This window comes from Chenopodium album, chromosome 3 (assembly GCF_948465745.1).
Source record: "Chenopodium album chromosome 3, dcCheAlbu1.1, whole genome shotgun sequence".
NCBI classification, from domain to species: domain Eukaryota; kingdom Viridiplantae; phylum Streptophyta; class Magnoliopsida; order Caryophyllales; family Amaranthaceae; genus Chenopodium; species Chenopodium album.
The window spans coordinates 66,297,713-66,320,681 of record NC_137836.1 but is presented as its reverse complement, the minus strand read 5'-3'; the positions used below and the strand labels follow the sequence as shown (position 1 = coordinate 66,320,681).

The 22,969-nt window shown below is 37.4% G+C and overlaps 1 protein-coding gene and 1 non-coding gene across 2 annotated transcripts; one reads left to right on the top strand and one right to left on the bottom strand.

Moving 5' to 3' along the window:
• Positions 1–4,289: 4,289 nt before the first annotated feature.
• Positions 4,290–7,003, top strand: LOC145614914 (F-box/LRR-repeat protein At4g14103-like). The gene is made up of 4 exons (XM_081669992.1): positions 4,290–4,390; positions 4,987–6,055; positions 6,168–6,332; positions 6,429–7,003. Exons 2-4 carry the CDS (start codon positions 4,991–4,993, stop codon positions 6,750–6,752), a joined length of 1,554 nt encoding a protein of 517 aa, XP_081526118.1. The 5' UTR covers positions 4,290–4,390; positions 4,987–4,990; the 3' UTR covers positions 6,753–7,003.
• Positions 7,004–19,360: 12,357 nt separating this feature from the next.
• LOC145625812 (small nucleolar RNA R71) lies at positions 19,361–19,466 on the bottom strand. Its single transcript, XR_014110714.1, has one exon. It is a non-coding gene; the product is annotated as a small nucleolar RNA R71 (small nucleolar RNA).
• Between the last annotated feature and the right edge of the window lie 3,503 nt (positions 19,467–22,969).

The following is a 22,969-nucleotide window of genomic DNA, read 5'->3' as shown; positions in this document are numbered from 1 at the left end:
ATTATGGGTTCAATTTGGTTCATGATTATCGAATTTCATACAACGTATAAGATTCTGATAAAAGGTTTCGATGTAATTGCTGAGTTTAGGCGGCCTTGGGAGCGAAATGCTGGGGTGGCGATGTGTAACTGGAGATGGTGGTGTTTAAGTTACCATTGAAGGTTGAGTTGTTTTGGTGGTTTGCAAGAATGGGGAGGAGGAAAAGACGCCCGGCGGGGGGATGGGATATTGGTACTTGAGTGGGTGGTGGCTGAGTGCTGGTGGGGGATTAGAGGGGCAGGGGGAGATGGAGGGGGTGGCCGACAGACTGCTGGAGGCTGGGTTTGAGTTTGTTTGTTTATTTATTTATGTATGATTAATTTTAATTTCATTCTTTTACTTAATTTTTGACATTAAACAAATTTTTATATTACCTATTCATCAGGTTTTCGGCCACTTGGGACTGCTAGAAGCAAATTGAAGTTAAAGTTTGGGTTATTAAAAAATAATCAAAAGTTGGGATTTTTTTCGGTGAATGAAGAAAAGTTCAGATTATTGTGAGCAAATTTTCCAATTAAAAATCCTTTTAAATCTAGGGTTTTGATTTTAGGGATTTCGATTTTGGGGTTTTAGGGTGGTGGTTTAAGGGGGGAAAGAGGGAGGAGATGGGCGAAACCCCTTCACCGGCAGCCCATACCTCTTCCCATATCGCAGCCGCCCACCTTAGTCGTAAATCACCACCCCTAAAATTAAAAACCCATAAAATCGAAATCTGGGTTTTCGATTTTGGGGGTTCACGGTTTTGGGGTGGTGGTTCATGGCTAAGGTGGGCATCCACCCTCGACTGTATTCACCACCTTAAATCAACCCATCCTCTTCCCCCACGCCTCAAACCCTAAATCCCCACCACAAAAGCACCATTTAAGGTTTCGTTAATGGTGGTTTTGAATAAAAGTTAGGTTCGTGCCATGGAGAGAGAAAGAACGAGGTTCGAAAGTCAAGGATTATTGGTGGGGATTATAAATTTAATAAAAAATCAAGACCTGAAAAGGTGATAATTGATAAAATTATAAAATATTGAAAATTATAGAAAAAAATTGATCATTAAACATTAAAATAGAGAAAAAAATTTATACAGATTTTTATTGAAAACCTACACAAATTGTAAAAGCAAAATTTGTTTAAAAAAATAGAATTCAAAAACAACAAAAAATTAAAAATAAATTTGAAAAAAAAAAACCGAAATGTAAATAATGTGTAGATCGAAAAAAATACGTTTGAATGCTCCACTAAATTCAATAACATCATACTTTTTACATTTCTCAGTGGTGAATTACAAAAATTCTTATTATCTTTGATAAACTGAAGTTTTTTATTACCAAAGATAATACTTATTTTAATTTAAATTCATTAACCATAGTTAGTTTTAATATTTTTTTAAATAATTAAATTATTTTTATAAAATAAAAAAAAAACCCAACCCCACCACCGGTGCCCCAGCCAACCCCAACCCCCTTCCCTTCGCCAGCGCCACCTCACTTCATTGCCGACTTGCCGGCACCCAAACCCCTTAACGCCGGCGACCATCCCACACCTCTCCACTTCCTCGAAAACCCTGAAACACTTCCATCCTTACCCCCGAAGATCGCCAGCCGCTCATCCCCCACCCCCGAAAACCACTAGCTGCTCACCCCCACCCCCTAAAACCACCAACCTCTTATCCCTCACCTCTGAAAAACCGTCAGCCACTCATCCCCCACCCTTGAAATTCGTCAGCCTCTCATCCCCCATCCCTGAAATCTGCAACCACACCTGTAACTCCTCTCCCGTCGGACTCCCCTTCCCCGATTCCCCAATTCCCGATTTCCACCGTTAACCCTAACCCTAAAAAAATCCCCAATTTTTCTCTTGCTAATCTCAATTGTTTGTTTTATCGACGGAAAAGAAATCACTCATCAAATCTCAACGAAGAGAGATAAGGACGAATTGGAAGCGAATTGAACGAAAAAGACGTCGACGATTGATGGTGAAGATCGAAATTGAGGACGAGGAAGGTGTTTGGTTGATTAATGTTGTTGCATAGTAGCGAATTTGGCTGTTGTCGATACATGGCCGGGAGGGGAGGCCGGCACGCTGGCGAGAGAGGGGTCGGCGCCGGTGTGGGTGGGGGCGAAGAGTGGTGGCGGATTGGTTGGGGAAGGGGTGATTTTTTTTATAAAAAATAATTTTTATTAAGTAAATAATAATAACAAAATAAATAAATAAACTAACTATAGTTAAATATTTAATTACAGTTTATCATTAATGTCATGGTTAGCTTAATATAAAATTTTAGGTTTATCAAAGATAATAAGAATTTTTGTAATTCACCACTGAGGAAAGTTAAAAGTATGGTGTTACCAAAGACAATTTCCATAAAATTTTTAAATAGTTGATATAAATTATAGACTTCGGGTGAAAGAGAGGACGGGTAAAATCAGTGAAAGAGAGGGAAGGTAAAATATTATCAATTTCTATGTAAATGGAAATTTATATAATGAAATGTAGTGAAACCCAAAAGATACATATGAAAATTGATATTTTAAAAGGATTGTAATCGTTTAGGATAAAGTTTTTTTTTTTTTTATTTTATTTTATTTTTTTTATTAATAAAATAAAAAAGAGAGAGAAGAGGACGTGTGTCCTTTAAACTTCTTGTTTTAAAATAGAAGTATAGATAGATACTCCCTCCGTGTTTTAATAAGTGTTACACTTACCAAAACCGGCCGTGTTTTAATAAGTGTTACACTTCCTTTTTTTTTTTTTTTTTTGGTAAAAAGCTACATTAAAATATTTATCTATCTCCTCTCATGGTCCCCACCCAACCCAATACTACTTTTTTTTTTTTTTTATTTTTATTTTTTTTTTATTACTTCCTCCGTTCCTTTAATATTTCATCACTTGCCTTTTACGAAAGTTTCACAAATATTGCACCATTTCCATTTTAAGACAAAAATTGTATCCGTTCACATTGCAAATATCCAACATACCCTTACTTTTTCACCCTTATTCTTTAGTTTAAGTTTACATTACATGGACACTTTTGTATTTTTACCTTTCTCTCTCTTCCTTTTCCAATTAGGGGTGTTCATAAATTGTTTCGGACCAAAAAAATGGACCGGACCAGACCAAACTAATCGGTCTGGTCTTCGGGTCTTGAAATTATTTTTTTCGGTCATCGGTCCGGTCCGATCCAAAACCCTATAAAAACCGGTCGATTCAGACCGATTTTTTTTTATTAAAAATATGCGTGAAACCTTAAATAATGGTGAAAATTATCATTAATAAGGTTAGAAAACTTTAATTTTATAAGTTTTTTGTACTAAACATACAAAAAAAGACATAAAAATGACATTGAAATATTGTTTTTCCTTTAATTTTTACGTGTATTCCATAACTTTATTAAAAATTTAGTATTTTTATAAAAAAAATTCTTAAATCGGTCCAAAGCGGTCTAATTTGGGTTTTAATCCGATTCTTTCGGTCCGGTCCGGGTTTGGTCCTAGCTTAATCGGTCCGGTCTTCGGTTCTTAAAATTCTAATTTTCGGTCTTCAATCCTATTTGGGTCGGTCCGGTCTTGGACCGATGACAGCCCTATTTCTAGCTACCAAAATTACTGTGCCCAACTTGTATTGTGCAATAATAAAAACGGAGGAAGTATATCTTTCCTTTCCCATTAATTACTTTTCAATTAAAATCCACTATTTTTCTTTTACAATTTTTTAATACTCCAACTCTTCAACTTACTCCCTCCGTTTTATAATGTTAGTCTCATATGGAATCAATCACGTAAAATAAGAAAAGAAATATATTAGGAATCTAACATTAAAGTACAACATAATTAATAAAAAGTTTAACTTTTTTTTAATTTTTATTAGGAAAACATAAGTCATAATTGCATAATTTAAGGTAAAGATTTCCTTACTTAGAGTCATGTCATTAATCCACAACTTATTAATTCCAAAATAAATCAAGTTATAAATGAAATATATTCAATATGGGTATAACTTTTTGAAACGCCCAAAATAGTATGTGGGACTAATATTATGAAACGGAGGGAGTACCATTTATTTTATTTAAGTCAATAACAATTTTTAACCACTAATTATTTTTTTTATTTATTATTTTTTTTCATTAGAATTAAGAGATACAGTAATATTTATATACTGTAAATAAAAAAATAAATAAAAACAAAATAAAAAAAAATCGAACGTAATAGTTAAATAATAAATTAGCCCTATCCCCCCTTCCCCCTTCCCCCCTTCCCCCTTCCCCCTTCCCCTCTCTCTGAGTTTCCCATTGAAGCGCACTCCTCGTTCTCCACTGAGGCGCCTTCTGATATTTTAATCCTCCATTGAAGCAACTTTTGAGGTAAGTTTTTATTCCTTTTTGTGTAATCATCGTATCAATTTCACAATCTAGGGTTTAATCTTATATCAATTTCGTAATCTAGGGTTCGAACTTTTGAACTATTGGTCTTAATTACTGACGAGATACTTAAATTATTGATAATTGAATCAAATATGCCTTTTCTCCCTATAAAATTATGTGATTTTTCGAGCCTGAATTAAATTTCGTACTGTGATTTCCTGAATTTGAACTTTGAAACTTTGAACCAGGTTGTTTTGTCCCCAGTTGCTCTTTCAAGATATCGCTTTCATATTATAATCCACTTTTTGTTTGATTTTAATTTTGTTTTTTAAGCCGTTTTGCATGATTCATCCTATTTTGTTTTTGTCGCTTTCATATTATAATCCACTTTTTGTTTGATTTTGATTTTGTTTTTTAAGCCGTTTTGCATGATTCATCCTATTTTGTTTTTGTCGCTTTCATATTATAATCCGCTTTTTATTGATTGTTAAATTTCTTACAAGCTCTGGATATTTGTTTTCTAAGCGGTTTTGCATGATTCATCCTATTTGATCAGGGTTTTAATAGTATCGTCTATTTATCTATCATGGGTGCAGGTGTATGGTCAGTATGGATAGGAGCTTGAAACCATGTACCAGTAATTATGCTACTGTATGTGATGTTCAAAATCACAACTTTACTCAAATGTTGGTAGATAGGCTCTCCAGTTTGCCTGATGAATTATTAATTCGGATCCTCTCTTTGCTTCCTACCAAGGATGCTGCTGCTACTTGTGCCTTGTCTACGAAATTGAGGCGTGTTTTCCCTTTGATTACAAGTCTTGATTTTGATGGTTCACCTATCTGTCTTTGTTTGAAACATCCCTATGCAATTGAGCGTTTCCCCACTTTTGTGAGCTTTGTTGATACCGTACTCCAGACACACCAATCGCAGCATCTTACCAAGTTTAAGCTTAAACTTACCAGCAAGGACTTTGGTAAAGTGTACTTTTTTGGTTGCGATAGTTGCTATGGGTGTAGTCAAGGTTGCCTCCCTGACTTGAAATCTCCGCGATTGAATGTGTGGATCTCTTATCCATTGTCTTTTTGTGGCCTTAGGGAACTTGACCTCTCTATACTGGTGGGGGAGTCAGGTAATTTTCAGCTGCCCCCAGATATTTTCACCTGTGAAACGTTGGAGGTGTTGAAACTTGAGGTCAACATTGGTTTTGATCAAATTTACGCCATGCCCTCTTATCGTCTTCCAAAATTGAAACAGCTCGTCTTGTTTGCATCTCTCATTTCTGAGGATGACTTTTTGCCAAGGCTAGTATCAAGTTGCCCTCTACTTGAAGATCTTACATTCCAACCCTTTACAAGGCATGTGAACATCACGGCTATCACGTCGACTTCCCTTCGAAGATTGACTTTAAGGATGCCTAAATGTCCTGATTTTTTCCGAGATAACAGCGACTGTGTGCTGATCAATACTCCCAATCTGGAGTACATTGAATACTCTGATAATTTAGCAAGTTGTTACTCAATCCCTGTAATGCATGGTCTTGTTAAAGCATCTCTGACAATATGCATGGCCTTAAAATTTGGAAGATCATTTCAGCAAATAATTAACCTCATTAGACCCTTTTCTTATTCTCAACACTTATCATTGTTTGGCATTTTTATGTGGGTAATGTCTCAATCTCTAATTTCTCTCTTTTAAGCTGAATAATCCTTTTTCTCCTTTCATAGTTGATTTTGAAATTTACCAATTGTAATAATTGTTTAACTTGTGGTTGTAGGAGTTTGACTTCATCGATGAGGAAGTCTTAAAGGATAAACTCCCCGTGTTTCCTAATCTGGAACATCTAGAGTTGGGTGGTGCTACTGAAGATAGCTGCTGGGATAATCTGTTGTTGCCTTTTCTCAACTGTTCACCTGTCTTAGAAACACTTGAATTTGCACAGGTTGGTGTGGTTTTAGTAATCATATGAGCAATGTTGTTCAACTTCTGAGAGTTTTCTTAATTTTAATTTTATTGATTATTGATGTTTACTTCTTAGGGACTCGCTGGATATCATGGCGACTTTTTGTGTGAGTATAGGAAAAAGGCGCTGGAGCAGGAACAAGAATTTTTTATCCGTACAGATCATGAAACTCCCGTATGTTGCAGGAATCGTCTCAAAAGAATAGTGATAAGGGAATACCATGGATTTGTTCAGGAGATATTAATAACCCAGTTTCTCCTTAGACATGCGTTAGTTTTGGAGGAACTGGTCATATGCTTAGCCCGAACTCCGAATTTTAATCCATGTCAGATGTTAATCGAGATTACATTGAAGAATTTACCAAAAGCCTCAGTCACCTGTTCGATTCAAGTGTTATGATCAGCATGGTCCATGTTAACTCCTATTCATTCTTACCTACAAGTTATCTTAGTTTGGTTGTATTTTTATTTAATAACAAGTTATCTTAGTTTGTTGTATTTTTATTTAATATCTATTGTTAAATGCTTTACTTATGTGAAGGCGGGGTAATTCTTACCCTTGAACTGTGCTAGGATTGAGCCCAACATATATCGTCTATGTTTGACAAATTATAGTCTTTGTTAAAAATAATAGTTTATGATTGGCTTTTAGTAATCATTCGCATTCAAAGTCCTGAAGGAGTAATTTGCAAATGAAAGCAATTATTTAAAAGAATTTGTTGGAAGTGTCTCTTTTGATGTTGAAATACGAAATTTCTTACTCTTTTTACCTGCTACGGAGTAGCTAGCAAGCTCAACAATGGAAATTGTGCATTATATATGTTAATATGTATGTAAATATGGAATAAACAAGGCAACAACTTGGAGGATAACACCATTTATGTAATGATTAGAAGAAAATGATAAGGTTAGGTTACAATATAAGGCATAATGGTGCTCAAACCAACCTTTTACTCTTTTCTCATCTTTAAACTCTTTTCACCCACTTTTGGTTTTGGCATACATTCATGAATTTTGCCAAATTGTTTCTCTTCCAAGTTTTTTGCATTAGTACCCTCCGTTGTGAGAGGACTTCTTAATGTTCTTTTTACCTTGAATAATTTTTTTTTCTTTTTTGGCATGGACGACAGTTTAACATTAAAATACGTAGTAATTTTTTTTCTTCATGTTCAAAAATAATTATTTTATAGAGCTTTCAAATTGCTCAAGGGTGAGGATTATTTTAGTGAAGAAAAAACCTCCATGCTATGCCTATTTCAAAGCTGTATCCCGTGTGTGAGGGTCTGATTCAGAGATTTGGCTTCAGTAGAGTTTGTTCTTAACATCACAGTTGTCAATTATATTCACCATCTCTGGGTTCATGGCAAGCCACCTGTTTTGAGTAGCCAAGCTACCATCACAGATGTTAGAGTAGCCTCCCTCCGCAAAAATAATGCCGAGTGGGATATTGATGCCTGCAAACTTTGTTTTGATGAGGAGACGAAAGTCGAGAATGGAACATAAGGCGGGTTCTGGTATCATGGCTGCTAAAGATGATGACCTTGCAGCTGATTCCGAGTCAGAAAAAAGCTGCTCCCCAGGCTTCGAATCAAGGCAGGTCAACAGGGAAGCACACCAATAGAGTAAGTGTTACATTTTAACTGCAGGAAGTGGTGTTTGCAGGCCTACTATTCTGGAGATCAGGCAAGTAAGAAGCAAAAACAAAAATCGAGGATGGTGGTGGATACTTAGAAGTTAGAACTACTGCAGATGCCATTAAAGAGGGAGAGTGGTCCTTGCAACCAGCAGATAGTTTCATGCATGCTGGCAACGATCTTCAAGGGAGTCAAAGAAGCGGTGAAGCTGTATTTGTGGCATTTACAAATTTTTATCCCTGACAGAAGACTTCTAAAATGGTTGCAGGGAGATTATATAGGAGCTCAACATGCAAGAATGCATCTTTGAAACATTGCAGATTTACTGTTAAACTTTCATTATTGTGTTAGTATTTGTATTGTTACTGGGGATTAACTCTCCTTTTTTCAGCTGTCAACAAAAAAAAAAAAAAAAAAAAAAAAACAAAAAAACCAATTGCCATTTATACTACATTGGGGTGCTTGTAAATTTAAAACATGTCATAAATATAAATAGAACTTGATGGTGGTTAGATTTCCAAACCTATACTTCCTTCGTTTTTTTCATATTGCAATGTTGGGAAAAATACTGTTGTTTCAAAGATACTACAAGAAGGGGGGTTGAATTGTAGTATGAGAGATTAGCCAAACTTTTTGCGGAATTAAAATTAAGTTAGCTAAAGGAACTGAAAGATTAACTAAAGAAACTAAAGAATGCAAGAGAGATTTTACGTTGAAAACTCCTTGGCCCTAACAAGGAGAAAAACCACGACCACTTGGGATTTTGGGAAATGAATCTTCACTATAATAGGGCAAATGATCCTATTACAAGCTAATGACTCAAACTCAAGTTCCTCTACGAACTTAAGACCCTGAGGAACAAGTCACCCAACTTGTTACTCTTCTCTTCTCTTTCTCTCTTCTCACTTCTCTGTTCTCTGTTCTCTTTCTCTTCTATTTCTCTTTTTTCCTCACTTCTCTTTCTCATACACAAACGTTCACTCGAACTTCCCCATTCCCCAAATTACAACTCGAAAGAAAACAAACTCTAGTATAAGAACATTAAGAAAACTCTAATGAACTTGTGTGGAATTGACACTTGACTCGATTTGAAGCTTGAAAACTTATGTGAGCAAGGGTGAGATTTTCCTTCTGAAATTAATGGCTATTTATAGATCAATAAATGCTTTGGAAAATCCTCTTTGTGCAGCAACACCATTACGCCACTACTCATACCCACTAAGAAGATCATGTCCCTATAATTAAGGAACCATGAACTCCTTAATGTGCAAACCCATGTCTGAAGAAGAACATGGGAGAGTAGGCCGCAAGTTTTGGAAAACATGGGAGATTTTATTTTGTAAAAGATATTTTCCGAAAATCAGAAAAAGAAATAAAATAAAATCTTTTTAACTTGAGAAAAAGATAAACTTTTAAATGATAACAGTTTTCCTAAAAGCTAGCATGCACATATTTCATCTTTTAGACCAATTCCATACAGATTTTTCGAGTGCTATTTAATATCTTATACTTACATAAATCCTAAAATATAAAAATATATTTAGTCTTCATATTCTCTGATGAAGCTCCTACTCCGAGGCTTCTGTTCCTTGGGAGGAACTTCTCTTCTCTAGTCTTCATTTCTGAAGCCCCAGTTCCTGTGAGGGAACTCTTCTATAAGGATAGCTCTGCTTCTGGCCTTCTTGTTCCTCATGGTATTTTTACAAGACCCTTTATTCTCCTAGTCTTTGTAACTGAGTACACACTTAAATAATCAAGCACTTATTAGTTTGTAAGTAAGTTAGGTTGTGTCATCATCAAAATCATTAAGTCCAACAATATTCCCCCTTTTTGATGATGACAAACAAACCAAACTTACTTACAAGGAAACAGAGATAATCCATTTTATTCCTAAAGAAAGGAAATGCAAAACCAAAATACAATGCAGAGTGGAAACTAATGTTTAAGGAAATAAAAACAATGCATAAATAAATAACTAAAAACTTGAAAAAAAACTTGTATATACATTATACCTGCTTGTAGAGATTAGACAGCTTATGAAGATTTCGAACATAGACCATAGAATAATTAATGTTTCCTTGATAGTTTGCATCCTTTTCCCCCTTTTGGCATTATCAAAAACTAACACACAAGTATATAGTATACCATAACACAGCACCATCTAGTGGTTTAGTGTTAAGACAAGAAGCATGCATAGAGAGAAAATATTCACAAAGCATATAGGCAAAAGAAACATAGACATTCATCATCCAAAACCGATTAAAAACATCGGCCAAATGTACCAAATTCGCAAGTTTGCCAAAAGAAATTAAAAAGTGCCCAAAATATTACAGACCCAAAAAAATTTGTTTCCAAAAGCAAATAAACATAAGTTTTATCAACATAAAGAGGCTGCAAGGAAAGGTAGGTTAAGAAGCAATGCTCTGGTCATCATCAACAACAAGATCCTCCAGCTTCTTGCTGATTTGAGACACTATGTCCTTCACAATGGACTGTCTCCCTTGTTCAGAGCTTGTGACCAGCTTCTTGACATCAGTGCTCAGAATGAGCATGCTCTTCTTCAGTTCTGCCATGTTTTACTTTGAATCCTCTTGTTCCTTCAGCACCTTCAGGAACATATCCTTCATCTCCTTGACACCTCGCTGGGAACCTTTGATGGGGAACTGAAAGCTGCGAAACCTGTTCCTGCAGATGCATACTTGCCCAGAATAGGAGAGCTTGAGACTTTCTGTAATTCCTCTTGCACCCCAGTCATATCAATGCAAATGGGTGCAGAGGGCTCCTTTTTCTTCATCAGCCTCAAAATCTTCCTTTTCTTCCTTCCCCCTGTCTCAGTCACTTCCTCAACCACCTTTTCCTCTTCCTCCTCTTGAATGTCCTGCACCACTCCCTCTACTATCCTAGCAGCCCTCTCTTCTTCCCCCTCAGCTAGTCCACCTACTTCCTTAGGCCTTTTCTCCTTTTCCTCCAGCACGACTTCAAAACATCCATCCACAACCTTCATCTTATGATTTTCAAGGAAAATAGGTTGCATGTATTTGGTGTTTTTGAGGGGCAGAGGTTCTTTATCAGTAAAGGAGATGCCAAAGCTTTCGAAAACATAGGTAAGTAGGTTACCATATCCCACCTTCCATCCTTTTGGAACACATAGAGAAAGGTGTTGGATCATGATGGAGGGAAAGTTAATTTGGATCTTTTTGGCTAGGAAATAGATGAGAACAGAGTCAAGCTTGTTGGCACTGTCTCTCTTTTGGGTTCGAGGAATAATGTCATTGAAAACGAATTTTAGCAGAATTTTGTCAAGAGGGGTTAGGTCATTGTGATTTATGTAGGTTTCCTCTGGGTCTCCACTTAGAAACTCTACTATCTCATCAATATTTGCATCAGAAAGAGGGTTCCTTATCACATTACTCTTAAAATACAAGTCATATCCAGTATTAGGTACATCAAACAACTCAGCCAAATACATCGCATCAAACTCAATTTCTTTTTCATACACACAGCAGCGAATAACACCTTTAGAATATTTGAAACTTTTGCAAAAATCTCTCATAGCATCAACATACATACTCCGATTAAAGCATTCACTCAAAAAATTCACCCAATTTTGAGCCTCAACTAAATAAAGCAATTCATACAACTTAACAGACTAACACCAAGGAAGATTAATAACAAAACCTGTCACAAAGTGATCACTGATCTTCTCTTGCCGTTTCATGGCTACTGGCTTGTCTCGGTAATTGACCCCTAGTTCCGGAGCGCTTTCTTCTTCTTCTTGCATGTCATCAGACTTCCTTTTTCGAGAAGACTGGGATTCGGTAGTTGAATCCATTTTTGGAGGCTCTTGGTCATCAATGGGGTTAATTTTCGGTGGGATTTCCATGGTAATTTCTGGAGTTGGTTTTGTGTTAAGGTCGGCTTCAATTTGGGTTTTTGGAGAGGTAGACATTGGAGAGTAGTTTTGATCGGAGTGATGAGAGAGAAGGTAATTTTTGTGTGGTGTAAATTTGTGTGAGGCTGACATCTTTTATGGTGGAGGTAAATTGGTGAAGTGAGGTGTCGCTTGGGAGGTGAGGTGAATTTAGTTGATTTGACACTCATATTTATTGCTTAGAGAAACGCAAACCGTGTTTCAAGAGAGTAGTGTAAGTGGGCTACTTTTTGAACAAAAGATAATGATGAAATTAGATGCATTCATCCGATTTATTTGTGTTTAGATAAAAAGAATTTGGAATTTTGAAAGATAGATAAACACAACAATTTTATCTTTTGAATATTATCAGTAAAGAAAACCTGCAAATACAACTTGATACACGGAACAAATCAACAAGGCTCATGCAACCAATTTTAGACTTTCCATATTCTATGTCTCTCAAATTTACATGCCTTTAGTAAATATTACTCCTGCTCACAACCTGTCTTAACTATGTAATTAAACATATAACACTTGTGCATAGTATACAACAGATTAAGCATGTCAGTTTGAGTTTCATACCTGAGGGAACTTGATGCATTTTTCTCAGTATAACTTAATCATCCCAAGTTCCATTCTCATCTTCTCATGCCTTTCTCTATTTAAGGGTTTTGTTAATATATCTGCAATTTGATTGTCAGTTTAGCAGAAATCTAATTTAATCAAACCCTTTTCAACATTATCCTTAAGGAAATGATGCCTTATATGAGTATGCTTAACTCTTGAATGATGGACTGGATCTTTAGATATGCAAATTGCACTAGTGTTATCACAGTAGATAGTAATGCAATTAAATTTAATACCAAAGTCACGTAACTATTGTTTTATCCAGAGGACTTGAGAGCAACAAGCAGCTGCTGCTACATACTCAGCCTCTGCAGTAGATAATGCAACAATATTTTGTTTCTTGGAACCCCAAGAAACTAGATAAGAGCCAAGGAACTGAACCATACATGAGGTGCTTTTCCTATTGACTAGGTCACCTGCATAGTCAGCATTTGTGAATCCTCTAAGCATGAAGTCATCACTTCTAGGATAGAACAGACACAGGTCATCTGTTCCTTTGAGGTATCTCAAAATTCTCTTCACAGATGTTATATGTGATTCTTTAGGATTAGACTGAAATCTAGCACACAATCCAACACTAAAGGAAATGTCAGGCCTACTGGTTGTTAGATATAGCAATGAACCAATCATACCTCTGTAAGTGGTTTGATCCACACTTGTTCCTTGTGGATCCTCATCAAGTCTTGTTGCTGTTCCCATAGGTGTATGATTTGTCTTGGCATTTACCATGTTGTACTTCTTCAGAAGTTCCTTGACATACTTCTGTTGGTGAATCATTATTTCTTCAGCTGTTTGCTTTATTTGAAGTCCAAGGAAGAAATTCAATTCACCCATCATGCTCATCTCAAATTCACCACCCATTAGCTCAGCAAAGTACTTGCACAAACCATTGTTAGTAGCACCAAATATAATATCATCTACATAGATCTGTACAACTAACAAATCAGTTCCTCGAGATTTAAGAAAAAGAGTTTTGTCTACTTTTCCTCTTTTGAAATCATTTTTCAGTAGGAACTTTGAAAGCCTTTCATACCAGGCTCTTGGAGCTTGTTTAAGCCCGTAGAGAGCTTTATCAAGCTTAAAAACATGATTTGGAAATTTTGGATTTTCGAAACCTGGAGGTTGTTCAACAAACACCTCCTCATTTAAGTAACCATTTAGAAAAGCACATTTCACATCCATTTGATAGAGTTTGAAACCCATAAAAGAAGCAAAAGCCACTAGGATTCTAATAGCTTCTAATCTAGCTAAAGGAGCAAAGGTTTCATCGAAATCAATACCTTCCTGTTGGTTGTAGCCCTTCACAACCAATCTAGCCTTGTTCCTTACAATGGTGCCATGTTCATCAAGCTTGTTCCTGAACACCCATTTGAGCCCAATAACTTTGTTTCCCTTAGGCTTTGGCCCAAGGTGCCAGACTTTGTTCCTTTCAAACTCATTAAGTTCCTCTTGCATGACCACTATCCAATCAGCATCTCCCAAGGCTTCTTGATGATTTCTTGGCTCTAGGATGGACATAAAAGCATGGAATGCACAGTAGTTCCACATTTGTGATCTTGTTTGCGTTCCTTTTCCTATATCACTGATTATGAGATCAGTTGGATGGGAACCTTGATACTTGAATGGCCTGGGTTGAAATTCCCTTGCTGGAACTCCAATTTGAGGAGCTTCTGGTTCTGTTCCTTCTGCTTCTTCTGCTTGTTCCTCATTTACCTGTTCATCGGGATGAAGAATCTCTCCATTTTCTTGATCGTTTTCTTCTGGAGCAGGCTGCTTTTCCTTGATTTGCTTCTGAATCTCCTCTTCATCCCTGTCTCTTATCAATCCAATTTCAAAATCATTATCATCTTCTTGTTCCTGTACACTCACAAACTGGTTAACTTCATCAAAGATTATATGAATGCTTTCCTCAACACACATTGACCTTTTATTGTAAACTCTATAAGCTTTGCTATCAGAGGCATATCCTAGAAATATAGCCTCTTCACTTCTTTCATCAAATTTCCCTAGGTTTTTCTTACCATTGTTATGTACAAAGCACTTACAACCAAAGGCTCTAAGATGAGATATGTTTGGCTTTCTTCCCCTGAATAATTCATAGGGAGTCTTGTTGATGATACTTCTGATTGTTACCTGGTTAAGGATGTAACATGCTGTATTCACGGATTCAGCCCAGAAGTTCCTTGGCAATCCACTTGCAATCAGCATCGTTCTAGCCATTTCCTCAAGGGTTCGATTCTTCCTATCTACAACTCCATTCTGTTGGGGAGTCCTTGGAGCTGAGAAGTTATGATTCATGCCACTTTCCCTGCAAAACTCATCGAATCTTGAGTTCTCAAATTCAGTTCCGTGATCTGATCTGAGATGGACTATGGAGTGACCACTGATTTTCTGTATTTTCTTGGCAAAGGCAACAAACTCGTTAAAAGTTTCATCTTTACTAGCAAGAAAAATAACCCAAGTGAATCTAGAATAATCATCAACAATAACCAAAACATATTTTTCTTGCCACTCCTACTTTGAATTCTCATGGGACCACACAAATCCATATGGATTAATTCCAAAGGCTTTGTAGTGCTCACCATTTTCTTCAATTTAAAAGATGAGCGAACATGCTTGCCTTTCACACATGCATCACAAACTTTGTTCTGTAGGAACTTGATAATAGAAAGTCCCACAACCAAGTTCCTTGACCTTAGCTTGTCCAGTAGTGAAAAGCTAGCATGTCCAAAACGTTTATGCCATAGCAGGGGATCATCTTTAACAACACTCAGACATATAAGGTTGTTCCTTGGGATTAAGTTGAGGTCAACTGTATAAGTGTTCCCTCTTCTAGTTCCTTCTATAACAACCTTTCATGACTTGTTGTTGATGATGTTGCAAGAGTCAGAAGTAAAACTTAAATAATTTCCTTTATCACAGAATTGTGATATACTGAGCAAATTATGCATTAAGCCCTCGACCAGGAACACATTATCAATGGAATGAGATTTAGATCTTCCAATTTTACCTTTTCCAATGATCTCGCCCTTCTTATTATCCCCAAAGGTTACTGTTCCTCCAGGGTAGTCTTCTAGTGAGAGGAATTTTGATTTATTACCCGTCATATGCTTTGAACAACCGCTGTCGAGATACCACGAGTTGTCCCCCCTCACTAGGACCTGCAAGAAAACTAAGCATTAGGATCAGGAACCCAGGTTTCCTTGGGTTCCTTAGACGTGGATGCAATATCAGTTTTCTTGACCCACACTTGTTTTACATTTGTTTTATCAGCTTCTTCTCTTATCCTACACTGTCCTTAGAGATGTCCAGTCTTACCACAGAAAGTGCATACCTTCATGCTAGGAAGCTCAACATATTTCTTTTGCTTACCTTTCTTGGTCATATAACAAGGGCCTTTAGTTCTTTTTCCTTGAGCTTCAGCTATCCACTTAGGTATGACTTTTGGGTCAATACTTCTATCCTTTCTAGCATTCAGTTCCGATTCAAGTTGATCCTTTTGGGTTTTTAAAGTAGAAAGCTCATTTCTCAAATTTTCAAAATCAACATTGAATTTAAGCAACTGATCGCTTGAGGAACTGCTAGAACTGATATCAGAATTCATGAGCTTATACTGAGTTAGTTTAACATTCAAAAGAATACTTTCATTCTTAATTCTATCAGCTATCTCAGTTATGTGTTTGTATTTAAAATCAACTTCTCTTAGTTTGCTTTGAGACTTGGCATAGGCTGTTTCCAACCAAGCACCATGTTCTTTGCAAACCTTAAGAGCTTTTTCACATTTATTCAACTTCACACATGTATCTCTAAGGAATTCTTTTTCTTCTAAACATATATCTTGTAAGACATCTTTAGAGAGAGTTTTAAGTTGTTTAGGATCAAGAAATACCTCTTTCTGGAGTTCCTCAAGGTAAGCCTTTTCATCATCTGATTTGGCCATTAAACAGAGATTGGCTGTCTCCTCTTCTGGTTGGTCATCATCTTCTTCTTCACTTTCCGAGTCTCCCCAGGCTGCTATCATGGCCTTCCTCATGTCTGACTTTTGATAGTTTGCTTTGCTGAATTTTTCTCTTCCCTGTTCCTTAGCCTTTCCTTTCCATTTATCATTTTCACAAAGGGGACAATCTCTGATAAAGTGATCTGGAGATCCACACTTGTGGAAGTTGTAGTCAGGCTTTGGATTTGAGGTCTTTTTCCCGAAGTTCCTTGAGGTTCGGCCTTTCTTGAACATCTTTTTAAATCTTCGCACAATTAGGGCAGCCTCATCCTCGTCCACTTCTCAGTCTTCCTCCTCATCAGCCTTAAGAGCCAATCCCTTGTTCCTCATGGGTTCATTGTTGACTCCAAGGTGTAGCTCATGAGTCATGAGAGAACCTGCTAGTTGTTCAATATTGAACTTGGTAAAGTCCTTCGTTTCCTGAAGGGCTGTCACCTTAGCTCTCCACCTCTCATCTTGTGGAAGACTTCTAAGGACCTTCCTAACCTGCTCATCTGTAGGAATCTGTCTACCAAGGGAAACCAACTCATTTATGATGTTAGTAAAACGGGTTAGCATCTCTTGAATGGTTTCCTTAGGCTGCATTTCAAATCTTTCATACTTAGACATAAGTAGATCAATTTTTAAGCGTTTAACCTCATTAGTTCCTTCATGAGTAATCTGCAGCAAATCCCAGATTTCCTTAGCGTTCTTGCACCCCATGACACGATTGTGTTCGTGAGGTCCAAGTCCACAGTTGAGCAATTTCACAGCCATAGCATTTATTTCCATTTTATCAAAGTCTTCTTTTTCATATTCAGACATAGGCTTAGGGATTACCTCGTTCTGCGCATTTGTTTTGGTGACTTCGAAATCACCAACCTCGATGACCCTCCAGACTTGGTAATTCTCTGCCTTGATAAAGATCTCGATGCGGTTCTTCCAGTGGGTATAGAACTTGCCGTTGAACATAGGAGGCCTCTGTGTTGAGTGTCCTTCCACGAGCTTCTCTTGAGTATTCATTTTCTCCAAGACCTTTCTTCTTCAGGGTTTCCTGATTTTCCTAGAAGTTAGTGATAAATCATATTTGTATAGGATTGTTGGGCACATTTTTCATTGTTTTTTAGTTACTTCTTAGTCTCTTAGTCGTTGGTTTAGAGTCATTTATGCATAGGTTATCACTATCGTGCTGTATTATGCTCCGATTGTGTTTTCTTAATGTTTCAGGTAGTTCTCATAGCTATTTGGACGCTCTCGGAAGAATTCAGCATTTGTCGTTGGATGGAGGGATGTTGATTTGAGGCCGATGATTCATTGACCTTGTGCTTATATATGTATGTAGATTCCTTGAAGAAAATCGGAGTTGTTTCGTAGCCCTTGTTGCTAGTATGAGATCGTTTTAGGACTTTGGTGCGTTGACAATTTGAGTTGCTAAGCATTCTTGCATCGAGCTAAGCTCGAGCTATAGCTCGAGTACTAGCTCAGTAAGGCAGCAAGCCAAGGAAGCTCCGAGCTATCGTTCGCAAGCTAGCTCGCCTATTAGCTCATCACTGCCATACGCAAAGTCTTATGCGAGCTATAGCTCGCCAGCTAGCTCGCCAAGGCAGTAGCTACATTCGACGAAGAGCGATAGCTCGCTCGTCAGAGAGCTATAGCTCGTTGCTGCTCCAACTTTTCTTGGTCGTTTGACGTAATCAAGTCGAGTGTCATGCCACATCATCAATTATCATCCAATAGCATTATAGCTTATGTATTTATTTATTTATTTTTTTTAGGATGAGGCAATAATATAAATATTTGAGAGGATTTTATTTGGCCCCTTATGCTTTATTTTCTAGTTTGAACGTTTCTTTGTTTTCTCTCCATTGTTGAACCCTAGTTTATTATTCTCCATTAATTCAATCATTGAGGTATTTTATTCAATCTTTCGTTCTTTATTTTATTATTTATGAATTCTAGTTTATTTATCTCTTTTGTTTTGTTTATTTCAATTATGAGCGAGTAGTCGTTTTCTAGGGCTAAGTGAGGGAAGCCATGTTTATACCTTGATTAATTATGCTTGATTATTTATAAATTTATGAATTAGGGTTTGAATAATTCCAATTGATTTGTGCTTTATTGTTTGATTCATGTAATTGGCCAATATCATGAGTTGATTATTTAGCTAATAAAAATTAGAATTGAAAGATCATATTTTTAGAGGTTTAATTACAATTGGCGAATTTGATTATGTTAGCGGCCGAACCACATATGTTAATTCGTAAGCGTTAATTCCCGACCGTAGGATTAACAAGTGCTTTAATTATTCGACCTAGTTTGTTTATTAATGGATTGTTTGCATTTCTTGGATTGGTATAAGCATGGTGGACCGAACGTATGCCCTAGACTTTAATTTATCTGAGAACAACCTTATTTTCATTATTGTCATTCTTTGGTTAATTAATCATCAAATCATTATTCGTTTATAGAAATAGTTCATATAATTGGGCAAAAACTAATAGAACCTGTCTCCCTGTGGGATTTGACCCGTATTTGCTAAATCTCTGCTAACAACAGACACCGTGCACTTGCGGTATAACTTTTTATGCATCAGTTAGGCTCTGATAACAGTTGTTGTTTCAAAGATCAATTTAGTGGCCATCCTACTGACGAGCCGATTAATCACTTGCAGCGATTTCAGCAATTATGCTCCACTGTTCACCATAAAGGAGTCACTCAAGATCAATTGAAGGTGATGTTGTTCGGATTTTCCCTTCGCGATAGAGCTCAAAAGTGGTTGAACACTGTCGAGGAGACGGAGTGGAGCAAGATTTCTCAAGCATTCCTCAAAGAATATTTTCCCCCTGAAAAAACTGAAAAGATTCGACATCAGATATCAACATTTTCTCAAGATTCAGGGGAATCTCTTAGGGAAGCATGGGATAGATTCTTAGATCTTCAAAGATCATGCCCGCATCACAATTTTGAGAAGTGAAATCTTGTTTGTATTTTCTATAACGGACTAGAACCCGAGACTAAATGTATTGTTGACTCTGCTGCAGGTGGTGTGTTCCTTGACAAGACGATCGAGGAAGGGTATGATTTTCTTGCAAATCTTGCAGCCAACCACTTCTCATCTCCAAGAACGCGACCAAAGAAAGGGAAGATGGAAGTTGAAGCCTATTCACTCATGACATCTCAAATGGCTCAATTAACTGCAAAGATTGAAGCATTGCAGGCCACTCAAGAATCTTCTCTTTTATCTGTTAATGCTATGTCTTCTCAACCTTCGCAAACTCATTTTTTTTGTGAATTATGTGGTATACAGGGTCACTTTGGATATCAATGTGCTCAGAATTCTCAAGACACCAATCAGATGGAGCAGGTGAATGCCTTTCAACAAAGGCAACCAAATGATCCATATTCTAACACATTTAATCCAGGTTGGAGGAATCATCCTTACCTTACATACAAAAGCAATAATGTTCAAAATCCTCAGCCTCAGCAACAATGGGCACAACCTCAGCAACATTGGTCACAGCCTCACAACCCTCAACCTCAGCAATTTGTTGCAAGGCCTCCACTACATCAACAAGGGGCCTCTCATCATCCTCCTCCGGGTTTCAATAGGCCACCTCAACAACAACAACCTCCTCATGGCACTCAAGAGCCTACCATGTATGACCTTATGAGAATGATGACAACCATGAAGCAAAATACTGAAGATAGCATCAAGGAGTTGAAAAACACGACAAAGCATTTGGAGAACCAAATTGCACAAGTCGCAGGTACCAATATCCAAAGGCAACCTGGCCACTTACCAGGACAACCGGTCCCTAAGGGGACCGCCAATGCTATCACTACTCGTAGTGGTGTCAGTTATGAAGGGCCACAAATGCCTACTGATGATGCAAATCTTGATAAGGAGAATAGTGAGGTTGCAGAGAAGCCCTTGGATGATTTTCCCACCTCGAAGGATGGGAAAGCTAAAGCAAGTGATGCTGAGAAAGAGAAAAAGAAAGGTTCTGAGCCTCCATCTGTCGAGCCAAAGCTACCATTCCCACATCGGATGCAAAAGAACAAGGTAGATCAACAATTTGGTAAGTTCTTGACTATGGTCAAGAACCTTGAGGTAACTGTTCCTTTTACTGATTTGGTCTCTCAAGTTCCAATGTATGCAAAGTTTTTGAAGGAAATGATTACTAAGAAGAAAGACTTTGGTGGTGTAGAAACAGTCGCTCTAACTACAGAGTGTAGTGCTATATTGCAAAATAAATCCCCACCTAAGCTTAAGGACCCTGGTAGTTTTTCCATCCCATGTCATGTAGGTGCATTATTCATTGATAAAGCTTTATGTGACTTAGGTGCTAGTGTGTCTGTTATGCCTCTTTCTGTTTGTAACAGGTTGAATATGGGAGCTTTAAAATGCACACAAATCACCTTGCAAATGGCGGATCGTTCAATAAAATACCCTTCAGGTATTTTGGAGGATGTCCCCGTTCGGGTTGGGAAATTTTTCATTCCTGTTGACTTTGTAGTTCTAGATATGGAGGAGGATATAAATATCCCGATCATTTTAGGTAGACCTTTCTTGTGTACTGCAGGTGCTGTTATTGATGTCAAGTCTGGGTCCCTTACTTTGTCTGTTGGTGATGATACAGTGACTTTTAACCTAACCAATGCAATGAAGTCGCCTATGCTTGAGAATACTTGTTGCAGGATTGATGTGCTTGATGAGATTGTGAGAGATGATACGCCTCGTGAGTTAGCTAATGATCCATTAGAAGTTGTTCTCACCTTGGAGGTTTCGAAAGGAGAAGGAGATACAGAGATTGACTCTTTGATTCGTGACTTGGATGCCCCTAACACTAAGGGGTTTGAGGTAATGGAAACTATTTGTTCTACTTCTGAGTCACAGGTAAAAAAAAAGGTAGAGTTAAAACCTTTGCCTTCTCATCTTAAATATGCATTTCTTGATGATAATGAGGAATGCCCTGTAATTGTTAGTGCTAAACTCGATGATAGCCAACTTTCTAAGCTTTTGACTGTGCTTCGCATGCATAAAAAGGCAATCGGGTATAGCATTGATGATCTTACAGGGATAAGTCCTAATTTTTGTATGCATAGAATTAATTTGGAAGAGAATCATCGCCCTTGCATCCAACCACAACGTCGATTGAATCCTAATATGCAAGAGGTGGTGAAGAAAGAGGTAATGAAACTTCTTGACGCGGGCATCATCTACCCCATCTCAAATTCTAAGTGGGTGAGCCCGGTACAAGTCGTTCCTAAGAAAGGGGTGACAACTGTTGTTAAAAATGATAAGAATGAACTAATTCCTACTCGTGTTGTCCCAGGTTGGCGTATGTGTATCGATTATCGCAGGTTGAATACAGCCACCTTGAAAGATCACTTCCCCTTACCTTTTATAGATCAAATGGTTGAAAGATTAGCAAAACATAGTTTTTTCTGTTATTTGGATGGATATTCAGGTTTCTTTCAGATTCCCATTCTTCCAGAAGATCAAGAGAAGACAACGTTCACATGCCCCTATGGTACATTTGCTTATCGCAGAATGCCATTTGGGTTGTGTAACGCCCCTGCGACGTTTCAAAGGTGTATGATGGCCATTTTTTCTGATTTCATTGAGAACATCATGGAGGTATTTATGGATGATTTCAGTGTTTATGGTTTTGACTTTGATATGTGCTTGCATAATCTTTCTAAGGTGCTTAAACGTTGTACTGATGTAAATTTGGTCTTGAATTGGGAAAAGTGCCACTTCATGGTCAATGAAAGAGTGGTACTTGGTCATCTTATTTCTGACCGTGGCATCCAAGTTGACAAAGAAAAAATTGAGGTGATTGAGAAACTTCCCCCTCCCGTGAATGTCAAGGGAGTGAGAAGTTTTCTTGGTCATGCAGGGTTTTATCGCCGATTTATAAAAGATTTTTTGAAAATAGTGAAACCCCTCACTCAATTATTGCTTAAGGATGCCACATTTGAGTTTACTAATTCTTGTATGGAGTCTTTTAACAGGATTAAGGAGGCATTGATAACTGCTCCTATCATACAACCTTCGGATTGGGATTTGCCATTCGAGATCATGTGTGATGCGAGTGACTATGCTGTGTGAGCCGTGCTTGGACAACGAAAGAACAAGGTTTTGCATGCCATTTACTATGCTAGTAAAACCTTGGATGAGGCTCAGATGAATTATGCCACCACTGAGAAAGAGCTCCGAGCTATTGTGTATGCTCTTGACAAGTTTCGAACTTACCTCATTGGTTCGAAAGTAATTGTCCACACTGACCATGCCGCTCTGAAGTATCTCCTAGCAAAGAAAGAGGCTAAACCGAGGCTCATTCAATGGATTTTTCTCCTTCAAGAGTTTGATTTAGAGATTCGAGATAAAAAGGGTGCCGAGAACGTTGTAGCAGATCACCTTTCTCGATTGAGATTTCAGTCTACTTCAGATAGCCCCATAA

Bases quoted from the DNA above. Each gene is read 5' to 3' on its own strand.
- LOC145614914 (XM_081669992.1), top strand. From the start codon at position 4,991: ATGGTCAGTATGGATAGGAGCTTGAAACCATGTACCAGTAATTATGCT. The intron at 6,056-6,167 runs GTAATGTCTCAA...TTGTGGTTGTAG, and splicing joins TGTTTGGCATTTTTATGTGG to GAGTTTGACTTCATCGATGA. The intron at 6,333-6,428 runs GTTGGTGTGGTT...TTTACTTCTTAG, and splicing joins AAACACTTGAATTTGCACAG to GGACTCGCTGGATATCATGG.